This window comes from Ambystoma mexicanum, chromosome 2p, assembly GCF_040938575.1.
Source record: "Ambystoma mexicanum isolate Mex_15411 chromosome 2p, UKY_AmexF1_1, whole genome shotgun sequence".
NCBI classification, from domain to species: domain Eukaryota; kingdom Metazoa; phylum Chordata; class Amphibia; order Caudata; family Ambystomatidae; genus Ambystoma; species Ambystoma mexicanum.
In genome coordinates, this window is record NC_090923.1 from 712,648,050 (window position 1) to 712,673,495 (window position 25,446).

The 25,446-nt window shown below is 46.7% G+C and overlaps 1 protein-coding gene across 1 annotated transcript in view; it reads right to left on the bottom strand.

Annotated features, from left to right (window-relative positions):
- LOC138566703 (adenosine deaminase domain-containing protein 2-like) overlaps positions 1-25,446 on the bottom strand; it is a 1,803,535-nt gene that overhangs the window by 882,786 nt on the left and 895,303 nt on the right. The window contains exon 6 of the mRNA XM_069644294.1: positions 12,246-12,371. Coding sequence (XP_069500395.1) covers positions 12,246-12,371 — 126 coding nt within the window. The remainder of the gene's footprint in view (positions 1-12,245; positions 12,372-25,446) is intronic.

Sequence of the window (25,446 nt, forward strand, 5' to 3'; positions counted from 1 at the left end):
ACTCCTAGCAACTTTTATCTGGAATGCAGCACGAGCACTCCAGAGACCAAAAAATAACTAATCTCTGCTTAGCAAGCAGTTCAGAGGTGAGCACCGCACATGCACCGGATTCGGATTAGGCAGATAAAACAGTTCTGCCCCAGCTGCACGGTCTAGTGCGGAGAACCTTTTGGCTGGAGAAAATGGCGGCCGCCTGCAGACAAAGAGACCAGATTCGGGACGTTTGAATCTGACTTCGGATGACCCCTCACCGGACCACACCGGCACCGCATTAAGCCTCATGGTGAGAGCGGCCTCATCAGAAACCGTGCTGTAAAGGAGGTACGCTCCTGCCCGTGTGTGTGACTGGCGAAGCCTGGTGTCGCTCACCCGAAGCCTCCACTTGATGGAAAAGATTGCCTAAGGGAGTGAGCTAGCTGGGCCCTGCAGTTGAAACTGTATCAACAACACAGCAGATCTACTAGCGGAGCCGGGCCCGGCGGTGAGTCGCTGCTACAATTGTAGCAAAAAAGACGAGGAAAACGAGCCTATTGCGTGGCACCCCAGCCCTGAGTAACAAACGAAAAAGAGAATTAAAGGGATACAATATATCACGGATCAGCTGACTCAAACGGAGCAGCAGCGCAGCGCGAGACCCGGGCATTTGAAAGTGTTGGCCTGTGAGCCACTACGGAATGAGGCGCTGACACACAATGTGGCAAAATATGGCTGGTAACCTATAGTGAAGGACGCTCGCATTGAAGTATGAAGGGCCCTTGCCCAGATAACAAAGGAGCAGTATCACGAAAGCGCTAAATGTACTTAAAGCAGGAGAGACACCACCCAATCTGGATAAACAGCCTATGACAGCACCCATTATAGTGCCAAAGAACGGACTGGTAAGACACCGTGATAAGAGGAGGCACACTGCAGCCCAATCTATGGGAAGTAGTTATGACAATTGGAGGCAATGGAGGTAGCTGCCTCTATGTACATGAGTCACGCAGATGGGGCAGTGTGTTGCCTCCAGCAACAAGCAGTCAGTAACAGTTGCTGATCGACACTGGACTGCCCTACTCCACGGTGGAACTGAGAGTGGTGCAGTTTGCGGAGGGGTATAAACTGTGAGTGGATCCTAAACGATGAGGCGCCGGGGGCATTATAGGCACAGATTGACATTTAGGACAAATACCTCATAAGGCCATAACTACCAAGTGCGCATGACGCGGAGAGCGTGAGCATAAGGAGAGAGACACAGGCGGGCTATATGCTATATGCTGATAGCTGGAGGACCTGTCCGGACCCGCAGCGTGCCAGGATAAACGGTGCCTGGTCTGGATAGCTCACAGTGTGGGCGAGTAACATATCAGAGCGCAGCCTTATATTTCTACGTGGGAGGTCACAACCCATTCCTGCAGCTCACAAGTTGCCTTAAGACCCATTTTGTGTGGCCAGTCTGAACCCCAAGCAGACCCGCACAGCGGACGCATGCCAGGGCTTCACATTGGGCAGAGTTGGCATCGAAACGCCCACAACACGGAAGAGCACATACTACTTTTAACGGTCTCCAACAAAACTTGAACACCACAGGAGCCGAGGCAAGAAGGAATGAACCCACATGGTTACATGGGAGGACACAGACCATTCTGGAAATAAGATAAGTAGCCGGAGGACACCCCTGACACGATTGGACTGGGGCCGGACATTTTGGCCACTGAGCGGCATAAAGTACATAGAGAAACAGCTAACGCACCCGCTGCCCTGAGGCCACTAGCGGAGTCGGAGTCCACACGGTTACGTTGGAGGGCACAACCCATTCCTGCAGCTAAGAGATAGTTTTGGGATGCTTTTGGGGTGGCCCCCCAGGGCTCAGGCGATAACGGAAGTCTGCCCCCGCTGGGGCTGAAAAACCACAAGTGGTGGGGCTCGCCCACGAATTCTAGCGGCAGCGACATGTCCAACAAACCTCCAAGACTGAAGGGCAAACAGCCTACGCTAGACGAATACGCCAGGACACCGCCCGGCCCGGAAGGGGCCAGGAGCAAGGACAGGAACCCCGCTGGGATCGTGGAGGTCCTTGCCGCGATCGCTGACCTGAAGGTGGCTTGGGAAACCAAGCTTGAACTGGCCGTGACCGAATTGAAAACAGCGCTGGAGCTCAAAGTTGGAGCAGTGCAAGAGGAAGTGAATCTTCTCCGGCAAGATGTCGGGTCACTGGCGGAGCGCACTGAGAACCTTGAGAAAGAGGTGGGACCGAACACAGCAGACTGTGCTTCACATAAATCGGAACTTCACGCCCTAGCGCAGCGCGTGGGCAACCTAGAGAACAGGGCGGAGGAGGCGGAAGGACGTGCCCGGAGGAATAATATCCGCATCATTGGCTTGCCGGAGTGAACAGAGGGTCCCAACCCCACGGAGTTTATTGAATCTATGCTGCTGCAGGAGATAACCAGAGGAGTCTTGTCCCAGGGGTTTGCGGTGGAGAGGGCGCATAGGGCTCTAACGAGGAAGCCGCCACCGGGCAACCCACCTAGGCCGGTGATTGCTAAGATCCTCAACTATCGGGATCGAGAAAGAATCCTTGAACACTTCCGTAAGGGTGGAACAATACAAAGAGGGACAGCAAACATAACTGCCTACCCGGATTATAACCTGATGGTGCAATGGAGCCGTATGAGCTTTGGAACTGTCAAGAGAAGACTGCGAGAAGCGGGCTACAAGTACATGTTGCTCTACCCAGCGAAACTAAAAGTTTTCCATAAAAGCAGAACCTTGTTTTTCGACACTCCGGAAGAAGCTATGGGGTGGATCGACATGCAAAGCTGCCCCCAGGAGTCGGGCATCCAGATGGGAGAAGGAGAAGGAAGAGATAAGTAATGCGCAGGGGGGGCACCTGCAGGTGTCGTGGCTTAAGACTATGGGACTTTCTTATAGTAACTGATGCAGCGTATGGGCTGGCATGAACAGGTTGGAAAGGAACATGATCCGTGAGCACTGTGACTATTGCTTAGTTAGGGAGCCTCGCAGAGCTAGTCCTTATACCCCCATTTAGAGTTTAGTTAGGTCACCGATAGTGCGGTGACACCCTGCTGGGGTCCTAAACTGGGTGTTCCAGGGTAGGACCAAAAGCGGGGGAGCCTGAGATCCAGGGATGGAACTGGGCACCTGTTGGGGTTGAGGTTAGGGTGGGGGTTATGGATGGGGTTGTGTGCAGTGGGTTGTTGTAGTTGGGGAGAGGGTACGGGAGTTTGGTGTGTACATAGTTATGGGGAGTTTAAGTTCACATGAGAGCCTATATGGAAGAGCTAGAGGGTCGTATCTGTATTGCATGAGCGGGTGGGATTGGCTGGGAGGAAGGAAGATGGGTACCGAAGAGCTATGGGAGATGTTAAGATAGTAACGTGGAATGTCAGGGGACTTAACAGTTATCTAAAGAGGAACAAGGTCATGCTATATCTGAAAAGACAAAAGATAGATATTGCATTACTGCAGGAGACGCATTTAACGCGTGAAAAGTTGGAGCTGGTTGGGAAAAAATGGAAAGGTACTGTAGTGGGTTCCTCGTACTCTGCCTACGCTAGGGGAGTACTGGCCTGGGTGGCGCTGCACGTCCCGTACCAGCTGACACAGGAAGTGGTAGACACTGAGGGGCGGATGGATATAATGAAAGGGGTGGTAGAGAATAAAGAGGTGTGCATTGTTAACACGTATGCCCCTAATCAGAACACGGCGGCGTATTTCAGGACCCTGTGCACCAACCTATGTAGGTGTGTAGGTAGTGCGGTGATTTGGGGAGGGGATTTCAATTGTGTACTGGACCCCAAGGTAGATAGATCTAATGACAAGATTAACAGGCCCGCCCCAGCAGCTAAAGCATTGCAGACGCTACTAGACGACTTTGGGTTGGTGGATGTGTAGAGAACAAATCATCCTGGGGAGAAGCAATATTTGCACTACTCAGCCCCGCAGCAGCTGCACACGAGACTTGATTATATTTTTGCCACGCCAGATGTAGTGGTAGAGATTACGCAAGTAGAATATAAAGCGAGGGTCCTCTCGGATCACTTGCCCCTGGTCCTGGGGTGGCAATATTGCCGCCCTAGGGCGTGGATTCCGACATGGCGCCTCCGTGCAGAGGCGCTCAAAGATCCGGTTTTTAGAGAGGATATCAGAGATGAGAATATCAATTATTTCGAGGTGAATACAGGCAGTGTTGACTCGGCGGGCACACTATGGGAGGCCTTCAAGGTGGTGATGCGGGGGATTGCCATTGCTAAATCAAAAGCACTGCAGGGTGGGGTCCTGGCTGACCTACAAAAAACAGAAGATGAACTAGAAAGAGAATTAAGAAAGGGGAATGTCGATATGGAGCTAGTGCTTAAACTACAGCAGCAGTGCGCGGAACACTAGGATAAGCTCTGCAACCTGAATTATAAAAAGTATGTTGAGAGACAGCATGCGGGTGGGGATGAAACGGGCCTCCTCTTAGCGTGGCTGTACAAGAGTGAAGCCCCTAGGCCCCCGATTAGGACAATAACCAGAGAAGATGGAGAGGTAGCAGACACCCAAGAGGGAGTCAATAGGGAATTTGCGGATTATTACAGGGTACTGTATGAGGACAGGGTGGTGGGAGGGGGGCAGCCAGGACGAGATATGTGAAACTTTGGAGGGTATAAGATTGCCCAAGATCAGTGCAGAAGAAAGAAGAGCTTGATGCACCGATTACTTTGGAGGAGTTGGAGGAGGTTGTTAGGCAGCTGCCTACCAGTAAGACCCCAGGAGCGGATGCGTTCCCTAGTGTATTTTATAAAGCATATAGAGAGGAAGAACTCCCCCCACTGCTAGAAAGGCTTAATGAGGCGTTTGAAGTGGGACGGTTGCCTGAGTCGCTCAGAGAAGCGATCATAATACCGCTCCCCAAACCTAATAAACCAGGGCATAGCTGGGGCTCATACAGGCCATTATCGATGCTGAACCAGGACGGCTAGATATTGACAGCTGTCCTGGCAAACAGATTGCGGAAAGTAATTAGTAAATTAATACATTCAGACCAAACGGGCTATGTCCCGAACAGGAATATAACTCACAACTACCGGCGACTCCATCGGGTGGTAGAATGGGGGTGTAACAATGGAGGGGAAATGGCGGTTGTGTCTTTAGACGCTGTAAAAGCTTTCGACTCGGTTAGGTGGCCGTGGCTGTTGGCGGCCCTGAGGGACTATGGGGTGGGGCCGGGCTATATCAGGTGGGCGAAGATGCTGTATAGTGAGCCGCTAGCCAGGGTTCGAACGGGAGCGGTGACATCTGAGAGATGGCAACTTAGTAGGGGCACTAGACAGGGGTGCCCCTGGTCCCCGATGTTGTACATTTTGGCTCTGGAGCCCCTGGCGATATACCTCAAGCAACAATATGACATGATAGGTATTGAGGTAGGGGGAAAGACTCCTGGTATCCCTATATGCGGACGATTTGTTATTATATTTGAGAAACCCAGAAGAAAATCTTCAGTATATTCTGGAGGTGATGGAGAGGCATGCGGGGCTGTCCGGCATAGCAGTGAATCCCCAAAAATCTAGCATATTCCCGTTGGGTAGTTATAAGGGAACCCCTGTACTGTCTTTGGCATTGCTGTACTGTATTCTCATTCATAAAGTTCACTTTGTGGTAGTATTTGTAGAAAGATTACCAGTGTTGTCAATACCATGGACAGTTAGTTCCTTCCACTATCTTGGAATAGATGTGTATCATACGGCAGAAGAGGAACATAGACATAATACTGAGATAGCTATTGAAAAAGTCCGTAAATCTATGAAGTTTTGGGAGAAGCTGCCCTTAGCAATGATGGGACGAGGGGCGATGCTTAAGATGGTGGTCCTGCCTAGGCTTCTGCATTATTTCAGTAATATTCTATATATGATTCCCAAGAGGTTTTTTGTTAAACTGAACGGACTGTGTAGAGACTTCCTGTGGCATGGCACCCGGAACAGAGTGGCGCTATGGAAGTTGCAGAATTTCCATGAGAAAGGGGGGATCAAACTGCCTAATTTTAAGGTTTATTATGTAGCGGGTCAATTACAATATGTGGCCACATGGCTCTCCGATGAAACGACCCCTGAATTTAGGTTGTTTGGGCGAGACTGTACCCCGTTCTACTTGAAGGAAATGATCTGGTTGCCTGAGTCAGAAATGAAGGAGTGCCCGGGGATGATGATGCTAGGGTGGAAAATGTGGCGCCGAGCATGCCGGATGATGGGGGACCCGCTTCCGTTTTCCCCACAAGTACCGCTGGTTGCTTTGGCAGGGGGTGACAAGCAACTAAGGGTGATTGTCAGATCCTACTGGGAGTCGGTCGGGCTGGTAACGTTAGGGGATATCTGGCAAGAGGGGACCATCAAGGATTTTGAAGGACTAGGGGAAGAGGCGGGATTGAATGGGGGCCAATATGTTACGTATCACAGGTTGGTGCAGAAAATTCAGAAAATGTGGCCTGAGACAGTATTGGCGGAAGAACCAGACGCCATTATGGGAACGATATATGACATAGCGGAGGGAGGGCATGAGATTTTGAGATTGTATGTAATGGTAATGACTAAGGTTGGGAAAGAATTGACGCATTTGAGATTGGATTGGGAAGCGGAGGTGGGAGCCCAGATGGATGATGGGATGTGGGAGCGTGCCCTGGGATACCATAAGAAAGTATCAAGGAATGCCCGATTGATGCAAATTCAACTGTATGTAACGCATAGAGCATATATGACCCCTCCGAGGATATCTAAGTTTAGAAATGCTGGGAGACAGGCATGCCCTAAGTGCGACGTGGAGAACGCTGACATGACATATGTTTTGGTCATGCCCAGTAATCGAGTGTTTCTGGAGAGGAGTGGCACAAAAACTAGCTGGAAAAGGGGTCACGCTCGTCATAGACCCGGCCTGGGCCCGCCTGCTGGGAGGGTTTCCCAGGTCACGGAAGCTTAAACATGTTGGGAAATTGAAAGACTTGGCATATGTGCTTGCAAAGTGGAGGATTGCTATGGGATGAAAAAAGTGTCATGGACCACGGGTGAAGGTGTGGTGGAGGGAATTGCAGAAATGGGCAGAGGCTGAAACTGTGGTATGGCAGGAGGCAAGTAGCATGTATGGGGAGGAAGAAGTGGGTACCCTGAATGCATGGAAATCATTAATAGCTGAACTATTTGGAACAACATTGGATCCAGCGGAATCCGAGGAAAGCGATACCCTGCCTCATGCAGCGGATAAGGAGTGTGGAGGACAAACAGGCTCGTAATGGGGTGGGGGGGGTTGCGGGGGCAGTGGTCAAAGACTGATTGATGTTCATGTATTGGTTGAGAATTGCACTGCGTGTTTGGTTGTATTTTTTTTTGTTTTGTTGGTTTGTATAAATTTAATAAATTTCTTTAAAAAATAAAAAAAAACTATGTGCAAAATGCCAAATACCATTTTTGATAAGCAAAGACCTACACATCAACCACCTGTGGATTTTAAAGTGGCAAGTGCAAGAACTATAGATGTTAAAATTCTAGTGTGACAAATAGATATCTTAATAAAATGATCACATGTACTTGGCTAGACTGGAAATTGGCTTTACCAGGACTTCTCAAACGCTTCTTTGTATCATAAATAAATGTTACAGGTATAGCCCTCGGGTTGACATATAGACTTGTGGTAAGGTTTCTTGAAGTATAGCCCCACACATTTACATTCCAGATATTCACAGTTCATTGTGGTTTACCTTTCTGATTGGTGGTATTCAAATAAGCCCTTTGTCATATTCACAAAGTTACAATGTTTAAATTGCTGTTGGTGCGGTCGCTGGAACGCCACTGGGGTCTCCACTGGCCACGGGTAGACTTAACGGCTTTCTCCATCATCCCCGGTCAGGTTTGTGCTTCTGAGGCGGGATGTTTTTTTGGAGGCTGTAGACATTCTTCTGGCCTCCCTCGCGGCTCTGGGGTTGTTGGTCTGCTTCCCTTTGTTATATATGCAATGGGGCACCCAGGACCTTCCTTGCGGTTCCCAGCGTCTCTGACTCCGATTCTTTCTTGTGGCACTCTCTTCTGCTCTGCCCCGCCGGTACATACTCTTTGCGTTCGTGAGCTCTTGAACAGGAGCCAACGACTTCTCCTTCACTGCCTTTTCGTATAGTGCGGTTGTCAGGTTTAAATGTCCTGCTGTTCAGGTGCTTTGGAAAAAAACAACTAGACTGCTCATTGAAGTTCAAGGCATAGGTACATGGTTAAAACTCTTGCATCCTCCTCATCACAGTACTTAAAACATTTGGGGATTTGAAGTTCCTAGATGTTGTTAAACACACAGCTTTGGAATAGCTCAGTTTACTGGTTTTACAACAAGGAATTTTAGAAGAAAAAGGTGTTATGTTTGAGCAGTGTGAGTTGGTGTCATGGCTGTGTGTTTGACCATAAAAATATGAAGAGACTTCACTTCTGCCACCAGTGGGAACACGTATCTACAGTATGCCATGAGGGTCTGGGGCATCACAGGGTCTTCCTCATAAAAAAAGGGTCTTGGGTATAAGGGGATCTTCCTCAAGGGAAAGGGTGGGAAGATACTGCACCTCGGCCAGTGAAGTAATGACATCCACTCTGTAGTTGTCTCCTCCCATGTGATCTTCCCTCACAAAACCGCCCCCAGGGGTCACAATCAGGTAGAGGATACTTTCCCCTGGCCACATGGGTCGAGATCACTGCCGGGGAATCCGTGATGTCTTCACTGGATTCATCACACGGTCTTCTGTAATTTGCAAGCACAAACGTGATTTCGTAGATGATCAGAGGATGTTTGGCTATGGTGTACATTAATGTATTGACAATGGGCATAGCATAGCATTTGCTGCTGCTGTCAGATATATGGTCAAAAATAGAGGTCTTCTCAATTGGTTGATTAACACTCCTGAGTGAATCTCTCCTTTAACCTAGTAACCGTTTCAACATATTTTGCTCAGAGCAAGCTTTTTCAAGGCAATTACAGAATACAGATGTACAGTGTTACAGGCAAGTTGGTAACTTTTTTTTTGCACATTTAATGCCAGGAATACACCCCCACATTAGACAGGATGTGGGGTTCCTCCACCTCTTTAATGCAGTCGCAATCAACGAAATGAGCAGGAATCTGCTTGTGCATTCAGACACTATATACTGTCCAAAATACCTTAGGCTGTTTCTCCGTAAATAACTTCCCTCCCGAGCTCTTCGTTCCTCCACCTCTAACTCCCTCAGGGTCGGTCGTTTTTCAAAGAAAGGAGTTGGGGGTAGATCTCCGTCTTCGGCCGGGGCCTCCCTCTGAAACAGTCTCCCAGTCACTGTGAAACTTGAAGAGAACCGCCTCCGGTTCCAGACGCACCTCAACACTTTCCTCTTTGCTTCTGCCTTCGCTCCTCTTCTCCGCTGCTGATCTGTTCTGTCTCAGCATTGAGCACCTGGTTACCCTCAGACTTTCGGGCCCAGGTACCTGCTCTCCCTGCCACCCGCCCGTACTGCCTACCAGCAATCGCTTGCACTGGGGTCTGTATCTGTAACTCTAAAGTCTCCCCCCTCTTTTTGTCTGCACTTATCAGACACACCCTGTCTGCTGCCTTAAATCTAGCACTTGCCACTTGCTGGCTGCACTACCACTGTTTTTTGCTTTTTTACTTATTTATCTATTATTTTAATTTTCTTTGCACAGCTTTTTCCACTTTCTCCCCACCTCCCATGCATGTTCCCCTTTGCCTCTCCCATGCACCTACACGTCCTCAATGTCACTGGGCCTAGTAAGATCGTCGTTTTGATCTCCCTTGTCCCCTCCCTTGCCTCGTCGCGCTCACACACACACTTGTGTACGAGCGCGATACAATTAAAATATAGGAGAAAGTAAATTGTTTGCCATTTCTGCTAGGTTGGCTTCAGATAAACCTGCTGGCAGTTTAAGCACATATGACCATAGTGGCACTCAAATTCAATGCTCTAGAGCAGAGAACCTAACCCAAGACTGCTGTTTCAAGGATAAAGAGAGAGCGCACCCTTTCATCTCCAGCCAAAGCAACATATTGGGCCTCATTACAAGTATGGCGGTAAGGCAACAACGGCGCCGGAATCGCTACCAGCACCATTGCTACTGTACCGCCATACTACGAGTTCTGCCTGTGGGTGCCCTTGCAGCAAGGGGAGCAACAGGGATGCCTGTTCGGGAGAGACCTGCTGGAGACCCTTCTGGTGAGGAGGTAGCCGTGGTGAGACCCGAGTGGACGCCAGCCGAAGTCCCAGAGGACCTGCGGAGTCCAGGGGGAGCTGGGCTGTTAAGCTGCCACAGGTGTGGGAGCCTCCGTATTGGAGAGAGAGAGAACAGCCGGAGCTGCGAGCGAGGAAGAAAGAAGAAAGGACACCGTCTGCATCCGTTCCGAGGTTTCAGAGCCAAGAGTTCCGAGGTGGACAGCATCCAGAGTGCGAGCAGGGCTTGCAGAGGCCAGCCGCCGACCTGAGTGGCAGAAAGGAAGAAGCAAAGCCACCGGAGAGGAAACGCAGAGGACTGGTGATTGTCGGGGAAAGTCACTCAACACTGGGGTGCTCCTAGAGGGCTAGCCACAGGCAATTAAATACTGTTTGAGCTATATTGAATCCCGGAATTAATGAAAACTTGAAACAAATCTAAGCGAATACTGAACTGAATGAAATTTTGAAACAAAGCTAAATTACGTATATTGAATACCGAACAGAATGAAAACTTGAAAACCAGCAAAAGTAAGCTTATTGAATACAGAACTGAATACAACTTTATGGGCAAAGCTCATAGCAGATGAAAGCCAAAAGGGAAAGTGCGCATCTTGAAAGTAACATACGGAAAAGATGGCAAGTGTGAAAGAATGCAACAGAAAGATGGGGCATGAAAAAATACTACCACAAAGTGAACTTTATGAATGAGAATACAGTACAGCAATGCCAAAGACTAGCAAGAAGTATATGACACGTTATGGCAAAGCGAAGAGGCTAACCAGGAGAAGCCAGGAGTGAATGAAACTGCACAGAGACCGATGAGGCCGACAGAGAGAAGCTAAGTGAATGTGAATCTGTACACAGGGACAAGTACAGAAGAACCTGTGGTTGTTGGAGATCCTAGGGTTCCTGGTTGTGCGACCTGTGATGGGTGGACCGTGTGGTCTGATAACTGCGCCTAAACCAGTTAGTCCTAAATTGTGAACATCAAAGACATTATGAAATACACCAAGAAGAAGCACTGAGAGTGAACTCGTAATGCAAAACAGAAGGAGGGTCAAGTGGACCTACATTTGGGTTGAACTTTGAAAGACAAACAAATATCAGTTGCTACGTTGAAATCTTGGAGAAAGGAAACCTGAGATTTGATTAACTGCAAATGCTGTCTTGAGGGCCGTGCCTCAAGACCCTTTTTCAGTTGAACTGTGTTGCCTGGAACTTGGGGAAGGAAACCTCAAGGATTTGTGGAAATGTTTTGAACTTGGGAAAGGTAATCACAAGACTTTTGTAGAACTTTCTTGAACTTGGGGAAGCTAAGAGCTGGAAGAATCTCAGCACTTTGCGTTAATCAACATTTCTTTTATTATCGACACCCCTAAATATTTAGCATTAGTTGTGAGGGAAAGGATAGGTTTTGGTCACAGGCAGAATTTTAAGTTGAACTCTTTGACTCCGATTTATCTTAGTTTCGTTCAGGTTGGGAAATCTCACATTAGCCTAGGACAAGTTAGGCCTTCTACCATCCTGACATTTGATTTAATAAACCATTTTGTTTTGCTTTGAATATGTTGTCTGTGTCTTGCTTCATAATGCTTCACAGGACGAAAATGGATAAGATCTTATCAGCCCAAAGTCACTGCTCGTACTCTTCCCGGGGGTGCCTCCAAGCTTAGAGCAGAGGTGAATTTAGGCATCTGGGACACTTTACAGAGAATATCTCAGAAAACCTCAGCCTAAAAGCCCCACTGTATCGCGAGAGGTGAAGTAAGTTCCATTGGGCACTTCAGACTAGGAAACTAAGTCTTAGCAGTGAAGCACCTTGGGTTATTCTCGATGCAAGAGAAAATACAGATAGGCTTTTGACCCAGCATGTCATTTACAGATGGTCGACCAGAAGATATTAAAATCATGGGGCCAGAGAACCAAAGGTGCTGCTTACCAAAGTGAGGCCTGGTCAAATCAATATATTGTGTGATCTTAGAAGTGGCCAATGTTACACACTCACTCCCCACCACTAAACTTCAGAAGAATGATCCTTACCACGCCCCATTATGAATGCCGCTAGGCTACTCTTGCAGCTTTTATACTCCAGCAAGGTGGTCAAAAGACGGTCAAAGGCATCACTGCACAGGACAGCACAGCGCTCCTCGTGAGGGATGACATGCTCTGGAAATAGAATGGAATGAAGAAAAAGAAGCATGAACACCATCAAGTGGCAAACTGAAGAAGTTAGGAAGAAGCAATTGATCATAGGACAGAAATTGATAAATGTGGCTCTATGTGATATCAAAACACTTTAAGGATCAAAACTCTTTGTATGTGTGTATTTTAGGGGTGTATTACATTTGGGAACCTCAAATAAGTATATGTAGGCTGGTGGTGGTTTGGGAAATGGGTGGGAGGAGTGCTACAGGTTACCCACTTCCCCCAAACCTGGCACAGTACAGAAAAGAAATTAAGCAATTACCCTACCATTTTTAGCACATACAAATCAAGAACATTATTTTGGCACTATTCCAGAAGGTTTTTGCTGGTTTATTTTTCACAATATACAAAAGCACAGACAATTAAACGATGGCACCACATTCTAAACTACTGGCTCTTATACTCATTAACGTATGGCCAGGATCAGTACCCATCACAGGGCAAGCAAGTGGATGCAAATAATTGGTATCACTGCCCCCTTTTTGGGGAGGATGATGGCTTGAAGGGAGCGTTTTAAGTAAAACTCACTGGTTTGGTTGAGAGCTAGAATGAAGCAGTATCGCAGGCCATCATATGGCAGGGGGCATGCACAAGATTTGTCCCTACTAATCATTGGAATTTTTGAAGGAAGCACTATATGCACCTCTCATTGGGTTGGGAGTGGTATGGTATGAAGCGATATCAATACCCCTCATTGAACAGGGCAGCAGGGGAACAATAGAAGTGCCTCCAAATGGGCCATGAAACATTGATGTGTTGTCTGTTAAAATAAAATTTTAATGGAGAAAAGACTGACTATTTGAACGCATCTTGTTGGGAAAGCGGAGGTACTGGAACAGAACATTAAGAGTACCTCCTTTATTAGGTAGAATGAAGGCTGAAAAGAAGCAGGATCATTGTGTAAACCGTAGTCTGAAATGTAGACTAATCAGGTCTCTCAGTTAGGGTGGGGGCAGGACATGAACACTCCTAATTCTTTAAGCTGGGATGACACAGTATCAGTGTTATTCATTGCGCAAGATGGGTGCATGCTCAATATCCTTTGTGGTAGAGTGGAACTGTAGGATGTGTAAGGGTGTGGAAGGAGGATATCAGCACACAGGAGGCATGTTTCTGGCTATAAACCTTTATTAGTAGTAAAATAAAAGAGAAAACCCTGTCTGACCCTAGTTCCAAGAGGGGTTTCCTTGCCTCAAATAATGCTAAGGAGTGTCTCAGGATGTAAGTCTAAAGCAAGAGTCCACCATCCTGTGACCAAAACCTATTTCCGACTCTTACACTATATACACAATTAAAGAAAAGGGTAGGTGGTCTTGATTAAGAAGAATGGCTTCTTACTTCACGATGATAGCCAAAAATTAACTGGCCTCTAGATCCCTTTTACAATGTCCACAAACACTAGGGGATATGTCTCTCTTTCCCAGGTCTTTTCCACAATGCTCACTGTGTTCAAAGCCTACCTCGTTCACTATCTTCACTATCCTGCCAGGCACTATGACCATAACAAAGATTATTATAATTTCTTTTTTCATTTGCTTTCTTCAGCATTATGCCTTTAGCAAACAAAATACAACATAAAACAACAAATTATACAGGACGTCCAGGGTACAATTTCCATGATAAATCACAAGAATTTTCTATACAAAATAAACAAAGCAATACAAACAGTATATCTCTAAAATTTAAATTGTACTCAAACATTGTTTAGTGGCTTAATCAAGGAATTTCTTCATGGCCAGGCTCGATGAATACATCTTGCTACAAAATGTGTCATTAATTGATACAGTTGATTGACAAGCTTATAAGAAATTCATGCCTGTTCTGTTTAACAGCAAGTTTCACCTTTTCTTTAATACAGCGTGGTAAATTCTTTCACGTTAGCCAATTATCACAAAGGCCTAGGACAATCAGCTGGTACTTTACATGTTTCACCCATGGGATCGAGGGCCCTCCCGGGAAAACTAAGTTAATAAGAGCCACTCTTTATTTGTCAAGCTCTGGCATCGCCCATAACCAAATCCAATAAAATACAGGTTTCCAAACTATCTGTTTAACAATCAATTCCAGGCCACATTCCATTAACAAAGGTGCATTTGGAAAACCTTTTGGGAGCCTTAACATTTTTTTTAAACGTGTTCTCCACAGTCCCCAATTTCTAGCAGTTAGCGTGCCCCCACAATTTGGCTCCATAAAGAGATGCCAAAGCAGTCTGTATTTTGTAAATATTAATGACACTGCTCTTTCACCAAGGCCCATCACTGTTTTTCCAAGATAACCTGCGATTCATCTACCTGTGCGGACCATATACTGGTATCTTCGAATCCAATTCCCAGGTAATCGTAATAGGTGACTTGCTCAATAGGGCATGCACAGTAGTTGGATCGGTTGGGTCTAAAAACCAGGCCTTTAGGCTTGCTCTTGTTTAGAGTCAAGCCTAGTTGAGAGCATTTGGCGATTAAACATTCCAGGTAGAGCCTGATCCCCATAGGTGATGTTGCCAAAAGCACAGCACCATCGGCAAAAAATAATGCTGGAAAAATGTCAGTGCCTAGCTTAGGGGGTGGGGGGTGGGGGCTTTCAAGCCTATCCTCCTGAGATTTCATTGGCAGATACAAAATGATCTTGTTAAAAAGCCTTGCTGTATGCCCCTTTCTACCCTAAACGGGTTTGTCACTTCTCCAGGACACCCCCTACCAGCGCTGTATTATTAAGATAAAGCTGGCTCATAACTACTACCAGTTGAAGAGGCACCCCCCACTTCAATATAACCTGTCACAGCTGGTCTTTTGGAAATACTATCGAAAGCAGTCTGTAAGTCTAAAAAGACAGTGTATACCCTCATCTTCAGTAGTGTGTATTTTTGTATAACAAGGGACAGGCAAAAGCATTGGTCGATAGTGCTTGTCCCTCGCTAGAACCCAGCCTGGAGATGAGAAATATGTTTCCTTGAGGTCACCCACATATCGAAGATTTATCTGGTGGCATCAAGTAGGGAGATAGGCCTGTAATTACCAGGCTTCACCCTCCTACATTTTTGTGTATATCAGCACTATTTCGGCGGTTCACCATGAATCAGGTACTTTGTTAAGTTTGACCATCGATTGGAACAATTTCACTAAAATGGGTGCCCAAATGTCTGGCTCATCTTTCACCAGGTCAACTGGAATGCTATCTGGGCCCGGTGCTTTCTGACTCTTGGATTTCAAGATTGCACACTTGACCTCTGCCAGTGTAATCGTCATAGTTGGGCCATATTATTCAGTAGCGTACATGTTCCCAACAACCCCTTATCGTTCTCACATTCTGTAACTGCACAGTGTTGATATAACCCTCAAAAAAGGTTGAAACAATCCTCAGGTGGGATATGACATTGAAGCACATTTGCGTTGGTCCCCTTCTCGTCAGAAACTAGGGCCCAAAATGTCTTGGCATCTCCCCCAGTAGCAGCCTCTAAAAGATTGCCCCATGTAACTTTCTTCCTTTTTCTCCCGAGTTATGTTCTTGTAGTTAATTCTACCGGAGCGTAGCTCCTCTTTATTCACTGGGCCTTCAACTACAAGACATTGTGACAGATGTCTCTTTGCCATCCTGCACTCATCGAACCAGGTGTTCTTTGCCACGCCTTTCCATTTTATTTCATTCGCAAATCTTGTAAAAAAGGGGCTTATATCAGCAACCAGGCAATCAAACTCAACCAGGATCTCTTTACTACTTAAATCCCTACCACAAATGCTCTAGATGTTTACCAAAGCCCTTTAATAAATACTAGGTTTGAGCCCTGCCGCCTCAAGTTTATCCTATTTAATGACATGCCTGACATTCCCTGTAATCGTGATTGGTACAGCTGACACATGCATTTCATAAAATCCACCATTTAATCTTGTTAATAGCAAGAGGGTTTGTGATCACTTTCTCTGCAGTCAATGACTGTAAACTCCTCTACGAGTTCCCAGTCACTCATCAATGCAAGTATAAAATCAATCCCCGAAGAAGAATCAGTACCAAAAATGTATTCCTGCCGGGGGCATAGGAAGGTGTCCCCCAATGCAGACATGCCTTCTGTACGCTCTCTTGCATGACATCTAAAACCCATGAATTATATAGCTTTATTTTATAATGTAATCCCCCTACCATGCAGTGAAGTCCCCCCTGGCTTAGGTACCTGCGCCCGTGGACGATTGGAGCTCTGGAGAAAGCTGTGCGGCGTTGAGACCGACCGGACAGGACCAGTGTAATGTCACTTTTTGCTATCTGTCAGAAAATCCTATCGGTAGGAAAATCTGACAGTAATTTATGGACAGTTCTACGCTAAATACTCACCACTCTGGTTTAAAATGGACCCGTCAAAGATCTAGTCATGGGTTTGGCTGGGATTCGCTCGCCACCGGACAGGTCTCAGGCACTTGGTTCTGCTCTCAGCACTCTGGTCTCTGTGCGGCCTCTTGGACTGGATCGGACAGGTTCTGGGTTACAGCTCTGCTGGACTGATCTGGATCTTGGGTTCTAGCACCGGTTTTGGCCAGAAGCAGCAAAACAGCTCAGCCAGGCTATTGAATGAGTTAGGTTAGGCCCCGTGGAAGTTTATGGGTTAAATCAGGTTGCAAGATTTTAAAGGCCTGCTGCAAAGGGTTCAGCTTTTTGGGTTAGGCCTCTGCTTCAGAGTTCTGGAGTCTGGTTCTAGAGATGGGTTCTTCCTGCAGAGCGCTTCGCCGGTGGATCAGTGATGAGTGAAAGTGTGTGTCCTGCCTGTCCTCAGCAGTCCCTATTTATCCATTTTCCAAAGGGGTGGGGAGGCTTATTTCACAATGCCCAACCCTCTAAGGATCTGATAGGTCAGAGAATTCCCTCTCTCCTGATTTGAGAAAGGAACAGTGTGTCATGAGGTGTCATGTGTCAGAGTGACACTGTTTTTAGGGTCCAGAAAAAATCCCTCCCCTTTGCTTTTACTTAGAAAATCTATTTTTCCCAAAAACATATTTCCAATATGCACAACTTGTTAATACATAATTACATGACAGATTGACTAAGGTACGTTTCTGTCCAAATCTTCCTACGAGTTTTGGTTCATAAATGACAGTTTTTCACGCTTTGGTTGGTTACACATTTTCGGATCTGTACAATTTTTTACACATACATGCACATACCATCTGGGCATATTCCTGTAATTTTTCATGTTCCTAACATAATCACAATTGCTAGAATATGAACTTTTTCGTGGTTCAGTCTCTGAATGTCGTACAGATTCCAGATTAATTTTAAACTGTGAGCGAATTTTTCATTTTAACAACCTATACATTTCATATTTGTATCAGTTCAGTACAATTTGCTATAAGTCTTTTTCAAAAAGATATTTCCAGTGCTTTCTGAATCCACACAACGGTTTGTCTCTGCCTCCAAGGTCTGGCTGGGCTGGAGGGTCACATGGTCTTCTTCATGGCAGGCAGTTGGTGTCAGTCACACCCGAATTAGCCTTTTCTATTCAGTTCAAGGAACCCATTGTCTCTTTCCCAGAGCAACATAGAAGTCTCCTCCCCTTCTCATTAACATGCCAATGCGATATCCTCTCCTTTTGGTGGGAAGGAGCAGGGTGGTATGTTCTCAGGGGAAGAAAGCCTCTTTGAAGTTTTAGCTGAATCAGGTTACCTTATGGTCAATTTTGACATAGTTCCTTGTGAAAAATTACAGTTACAAATTTAAAATAGGCAAACATATCTTCAATTCCAGTCTTTTTCAACATGAAAATCAATGTGTGGCACCCTATATTGCATTTGATGGAAGTCCCTTCTTTGGCATATTTAGCTTTTGAGACACAAGTTTCTCCTGTCAGATTTAGAGATCGCCAGCGTCTGACAGAGGCGAGTAACGGTATTGCACCAATTTTTGACAGATTGCTTCCCAGCAACCATCTTCAAAAGTGGACTTTGTTCCGATAACATATACTCCTGCTGACATTATATTTAAGTGGATTCTTGAAGTAGAATGATATTCACCACCCAACAAGGAGGTTGGATCTTTTTGGGTGGTTTGTGAGCCACGATTTTTGCAACTTTGACAACCAAGAAAAATGGATTTTCACACAGCTCTGTTTCTTTTGCAATCAGCCTTGCTCTGTGGGCAGCCAAATGATGGGTTTTGGCAGTGTGTTACCACTGAGATAGGCAAAAGTGGATGGCGGCCTATTTTTCAGATTTTTACTGTGCACTTTTGGGTGATTTTTAGCGAGCAGCATGCTTTCCGGCAGCCATTCTGATGTTCCTGATGCAAGCAATGCACAGTAATGTTGCAGGCCTGGACTAGTGGGTTGAAACAGTCTTGCGATTTGGCATTGCACGTCCATTAATGGGAATTCGCAAGACTGGGATGTCAGTTTCATCGCTTCTGATTCCACGAATGGCAAAGTTCCTGATCTTTTCCTCCATCAGGGTGGATCGATCGGTTCTCCTAGCCAGTCCTGATTCGAGTATTGAGCGATACTCTGGGCCCCTCGGATCTTTGCTCCCGGTCCCCAGGTAGCCCTGCTTGGTTTCCGTCTCCATGGTTTATCAATCCTAGGATGACAAAGCAAAAACATATTCGTAGACATTTACCCACCACTATTAATGTAGTGGGGCGGACACATACATTTTGATGAATCAGAACACATTTTTATTATTGTATTTTATAGGCTATATATGGAATATTTAGAGTTGAAATTTTATGGATCTGAGTGGCCCCCTCTGGGGTTCCAGAAGACCTATCCAGTTGCTGCTGAGTGTGCCTAGAATGGCAGCACTTTAGTTGATTAATATGGACCCACTTATCTTCCCCTTCTGCCAAACTGCCTTTGGGGATGCAGATTTTGTAGGCGACTGGTGAGATTTTGTCTACAACAGCAAAAGGACCCCTCCAGGTAGGCAAAAATTTGCACTGTTTGGCCTGGTTCCTTTGGAAATTGCATAGATAGACCCGGTCTCCTACATTGTATTCTTTTCTAGTAGTCTAAATCATAGTGGGTCTTCATGCTGTCTGCAGATCTCTCTAGATTTCGCTGAGCATAGGCAAAAGCATGTTGAAGGTGTTTTCTTAGATTTTCAACATACTCATGAGTTGTGGAGGCATTGAACAATGTCTGCTCTTGGGTTCTGTAGAGCAGATGCTGGGGAAGCACCATCCTGCATCCAGTCATCAGCTCAAACGGTGACATTTTGGTTGCAGATGAAGGGGTAGATCGGATGGCCATTAGGACAAGAGGTAATCGAATATCCCAACTTGGCCCAGAATCTGCCACAAACTTTTTTAATATGCTCACAATTGTTCTGTTGCATCTCTCGACTACACCACTAGAGGCTATCCGGTAAGCAATGTGTAGCTTCCTTTTAACCCCAAGTATCTCCCACTTCTTTGTCATTACTTCGCTGGTGAAATGGCTACCTCTGTCTGACTCGATCCTTTGGGGTAGTCCAAAACGCAAAAAGATGTGGTTGATCATCAGGGCAGCTACTGTTTCTGCCTTGCAGTTTGGGGCCGGGAGACATTCCACCCATTTAGTAAACAAGCATGTCACGGTCAACATGTACTAGTTTCCCCTAGAGGAGCGAATCACGGGCCCGATAAAGTGGACTCACAAATCTGATCATGGCAGTGTCATCCCCCTTTTTTGGAGAGGCGCACGGTGGGTGAGGGATGTTGGATGAAATTGTGCACACACAAGACACCCCTTCAAGTATTGGTCGAGGTCCTGCCCAATGTGTGGCCAGTATGCAACCTCTCTTAAGATTTCAAGTGTTGTATGATACCCCATATGACCGGCTGTGGCCGCATCATGGGCGAGACTTATCAGGCTTCGGAATGAGGTAGGAACCGCCCACTGATCATGGCCAGCTAGGGATTTCCTCACCAACAAACCGTCTTGGATTCAGAACATTTTTGGACATTTCATCAACACTCTGAGGTCCTCTTTTCCTATGTAATCGGTATCCGTCAGGGGAAAGTTCTCAGGGTCCTCAATGTGTTGATAAAATTTACCAATTATTGGATCCCCTTTTTGAGCCGTAATCAAATCAGCATCTGGGGTCTCCTTACTCCATTGTGCAGCTGAGAGTTCATTGTGAGCATTTGTCTGGGACCTAGTGATAGCAGTGACCTGGATTTCCCCCAATAGGGACTCAATCTTAATTAGATCCCCTTGGATGGATTTGGTTTTGGCCAGCTGATCAGCTAAGTAATTTCCAGTTTTGTCTGGTCCCTCTACTTTAGAATGACCCTTGATCTTTTTCCAGTAGATGGTCATCCCATTCGAGGTGACCAGATCATCAATATTTTGGATTAACTTCCCATGTTTCAAGGTTTTGTTATTAGCACACAACATGCCGCTGGTTTTTCCAATTAACCAGGTGCTCCACGAACCCGTTCCGTACATAATCCGAATCTGTTATTATGACCAGTTCATGGAGTTGATGTTGGACAGCAGTGAGAATGGCTTGATGCACAGCCATCAACTCTGCCACTTGACTGCTTCGGGGACCAATCTTGTACCCAGCAGAGGGTTCTGGGGACTCATTCACCAATGCATTCCCTACGCTTGCCACAGGTTCTTTTTCCCCATTCTTGTCAACCTGGTAAGAGCATCCATCCACATAGACAGTGGGCATTCGCTCACACGTGTCTTCTTCAAAGACTTTGTGTGGGGAATTGAGGTATGCCTTCATGTTGTCCTTGATTTTTAGACTCTCGTCCTCGAGACAGTTTTCTCTGGCACAATCATGCAAGTCAGCCAGACCTTGAGTGAGGGGACTCTTCTTGTTTTGGCCATATCTGACCTCCACAGGAAAGCCTTGCCTTGAGAGAATCCAGGAGTAATTCGTGAATTACTCACATTTCCAGGCCAGATCCTGTCACTTTGGAGGTATTGCAGAGGCTGGTGTGGAGTCTCCATTATGATGTGTTCCCCCTGGATAAACGGGCGGTAATTCTTCAATGCCCACACCGTTGCCAGGAGTACCTTCTCACAATCGTTGAATTTTTCCTCCACAGAGGATAAAGTTTTACTCGCATTGGAGATTACTTTATTGACCTCGTCATGTTTTTGGTATAATACTGCAGTCAAGCATGTACTAGAGAACCCTGTCTCCAAGAAGAACTCCTTGTTTCTGACAGGGTAAGCTAGACAAGGCGCTTGTGAGAGGCTTCTTTTGAGTTGTCTTACTGCCTCGGCTTGTTCTGGACCCATTCCCACTTGATCCCCCCTTCAAAAGATGAATCAGGGGTCTTGTGATCTCTGCGTAGACCTCAATGAACTTTCTACTGTAATTAGTCAGTCCAAGGAGGCTCCTTAGTTTCCGCAGAGTTGTGGGGTCTTTCAGTTTCTGGAGTGCTTCCACTTTCTTTTCCTGGGGACAGAGACCCTGAGGAGTAATCTCATGCCCCAAGAAATGTTAACGGGTTCTACACCACTGTGCCTTTTGAAAGGAAAGTTTTGCTCCGGCATCCCTCAACTGTGTCAGAACATAACGGATCTCCGCTATGTGTTCCTCGACAGTTGAGCTTTTAAGGAGGACATCATCTACACAGCCCAGGTTACCCCTTTCACCCAGGTCGGGCATGGCCTTATGTAGAAAAATGTTAAATTCATTGCCGGAGTTGAGGTATCCGAAGGGAGTCCGGATCCATGTGTACTGCTGCCCCCTAAAGGTAAAGGCCAGCTTGTATTGGTCCTCCCTACTGACAGGTACAGTCCAGTATCCATTGGTTAGGTCTATTGCAGTGAATACCTGTGACCCCTGGATCTGGGCCAGCCCTTGGTCAATGTAGGGAAGAGGCCATCGGGAAGTATGGACCCGTTTGTTGAGCTCCCTAAGGTTGGCACAGAGTTGCCACTGGCTGTTTGGCTTCAATATCCCCAGCACCAGATCATTGAAGGTGCTGTAGACTGGACGGATTATCCCACGGGACTCTAGGTTCTCAATTATTTCAGTAAGGGACTCCATTGATGCGAGAGGCAAGCGATATTTCTTCAGAAACACTGGAGTCATGCCAGGGTCCGTGGGAATTATTGTGTGGATGTCGGTGCGACCACAGTCATATGAGTCCACCGCAAAGAGATCTTGAAAATCCCAGAAAACTTGTTTAAACTTTTGCTTCTGCTCCAGAGTCTCAAAGGCATCAGCTAGGTTGACTCTCTCTTCAACCATCTGCCTGAAGCATGGAAAGACGTCTGGTTTTGCTATCTCAGCGGCCTCCTCCAGCTGGGTGGAGAAGTCCCTGGTCAAAGTGCTGATTTGGACTGGTGGCTTCAGGTGGGAAAGGCAGCCCTCATGGACCTGGAAAATAACCTCATCCCTCCTGAAGTCCCAAGTCACATCTTCCTTACCATAAGAGCAGGAAGTGTACACCAGGAAGTTCCCCCATGCCGGGTAAAGATCCTGTCTTGTGTTGTGTTGTCATCACTGTCACTGTCAAAACAGTCCTTGGGGATTGGTCGTAACAGTTCATTTCCTAAATCTATGGAAAAATGTCGGTCATCAACCGCCATTCCAATAATGGTGCCTGCGGCTAGAGTGATACTCTTTAAGTCGCTGTTATCCACCTCTTTTGGAATGGTGTCATGTTCTATGTTGAGTAGTTGTGTTGGGTTTACCCCCAACCCTTGCTGTTGGAGAGAAGCATTTAGATGAATATAAGCATCAAGGTTTTTCAATTTCTGTCCTCTTAACTTTCACTTCCAGGGAGAATTGTCGGGTCCTTTCTGGGATGGTGACTTCCTCTCCAATCTGAATTTCAACTGCATAAGGCAGCAATTGAGCTGACCTAAATGCTTTCTCTTGGTCATCAAAGCCCATGGGATTATCCGCTAATCGGGACCAAGCTTTGAAGTTTATTAGGTCCAAACTAATGGCAAAGCGAGTGAGAATATCACTGCCTAAGTAAAAGGCGGCAGTGACGTCTTGCACTTGTTGCCTATGGAGATTTTGAGCATACACCTGCTTGGCAGGAGATGTTTGGAATTGGGTGTTTCCAGATCCATTTCCCATTTGTCTAGCAGTCTAAATGTGGGAATGGCTGGATCTTTTGGGAGTTGGCGGAACATGGCTTCGCTGATGAAGCTCTTACCGTTGTTCACACATACTCGGGCGAGAACAGAGTCCTTCCCTTCATTTAACTGAACAGGGATGACCAACTGCTCTCCAATTTGCTGAATATCAGCCAGGCTATGAGCTGTATTCTCATCTTTCTGGACTATAGGAGTGGGAATGTCTGATTGTGGATTGGTAAAGAATTTCAGAGTGTTTCCTTCCAGTGTGGAATACCACCTTAAACTGGAAGGAAGGTTGATTTTCATAAATAGAGAGGATCCCCCCATCACCAGTCTGTTGTCCTACTGCTATTACTGTCCCGTCTGGAATTTGATTGTTCTGAAAGTGAAATTCTACTTGGTCAGATTTTTGTTCAACCATGTGGCAGGTGCCGTTTAAACTAACATGGTTGACACTCTGTTTTACCTTTATTGGTCGGCTAGTCTGGTTCCAGAGGACCTTGTTTACGCAATCTATTAGGGGTGACAACCTTCGCAGGACGTCATTCCCTAGTAAACAAGGGGTGCCCTCTAGAGTCACAACTATGACCGGGTGCTTTACCTTGTGTCGCCCAATTTTGAGGTCCAAATCCGCAGTCCCCTCGACGGAAATTTCCTTCCCGTCAAGTTCTGAAGTTGTCCAGGAAGAGAGGTGAGGGGAATGTGGTAATTCTCCCCCCTTCCTGAATTCAGTTCATCAAAGGCCTTTTTGGACAGAAGGATAGCTTGGGATCCAGTGTCCACCAGTGCCAAAATTGTACCCTGCCCCTGTATTTGTACCGGGGCATAGAATCTTCCCTCCTTCTCCTTAAGGGGCACAGATAATGCACATTTTTGGACAACTGGTGGGTTAATTTTCTAGTTTTGGACACTGAGAGAAAAGAAATTTGGTCAGAATTCTGTCGGGGGTCTTGGGAATCTGCAAGAAAAGGTGGCAACTAGAGATGGGAGATGTTTTGAGTTCCCCTGGTTCTGGGCCCCACCCCCCACCTTTTTGGAGGCAGTCACCAGGATGGGTTTGAACCAGGGGATTTTTATGTTGTTGGTTCTGGGGTTGGATGATGGGCGGCGCTAGCTCAGTCCCCACATCTACACAGTTTGGATTTGAATCCCTTTGGACCCATTTTTCTTTGGGAGGAGTTCCCCCATCTCTGAAAGAGAAGATCCTTTTCCCAGGATCCTCTGAGGATCCCTCTCCTTCAAATTGGAAGATCTGTACCTCCTCCTCAAAATGGGTCTGTTTGGGTTCTTTGTTTCTCCTACCCCCTCCCCCCCTGCTCCTTGGGTGGCAGACTTTCAGGGGCAGAAGATTTTGTTTCCAGTTCCTGGGTTTCCAGGGGCTGTTTACAAGTGGGGAAGGAAGCTTCCTCCAAGGCTTTACACCCCCCTTCCCCTTGTGCCTCCTCCCTGGGAACCGGTGGGTTGTCGGGGTGCTGCCCCGGTCATTTTTCTGGAGCACCAGGTCCAGAGTTTGGGGCATTCTGCGCCAGCATGCTCATCTGAGGGTTCTGCTGAGCCCTCAGCATGCGACCCAGATCCTGTGCCATGTTTTGGACCCGACGCTCTAGCTGTGATACCCGCTCAGGCTGATACAGGGTTCTTATTTCACCCCTTGGCTGATCCCGGGAAGGGTAGCTATCCCTTCTCTGGTAATAACGGGTTTGGAAGATTTGGGTACCCCTCCACCCTTGGCCTCCCCTCTCCTGGATTAGGTTGTCTGGGCTCAGGAAAGTGGGGAAAGAAGGATGGATTGTTCTGGGGTTGGAAGTTCTGTGGGTACCTGGGGAAAAAGTTCTGCCCAGGATTTGGGGAATTCCGGTCCTCCTGGGGGAAGTGAGGAGGGAAGTTCCCTGGGTTAGGTGCTGCTTTGGTGGATCCCCCCCCTTGGGCTGGAGGAGTCCACACATAACCCAGGATGGGTCTGTTCCCCTTGTAGCGGGGATTTATATAGTCAGGGGAGTGAGGGATCCCATTTGTGGGACTACC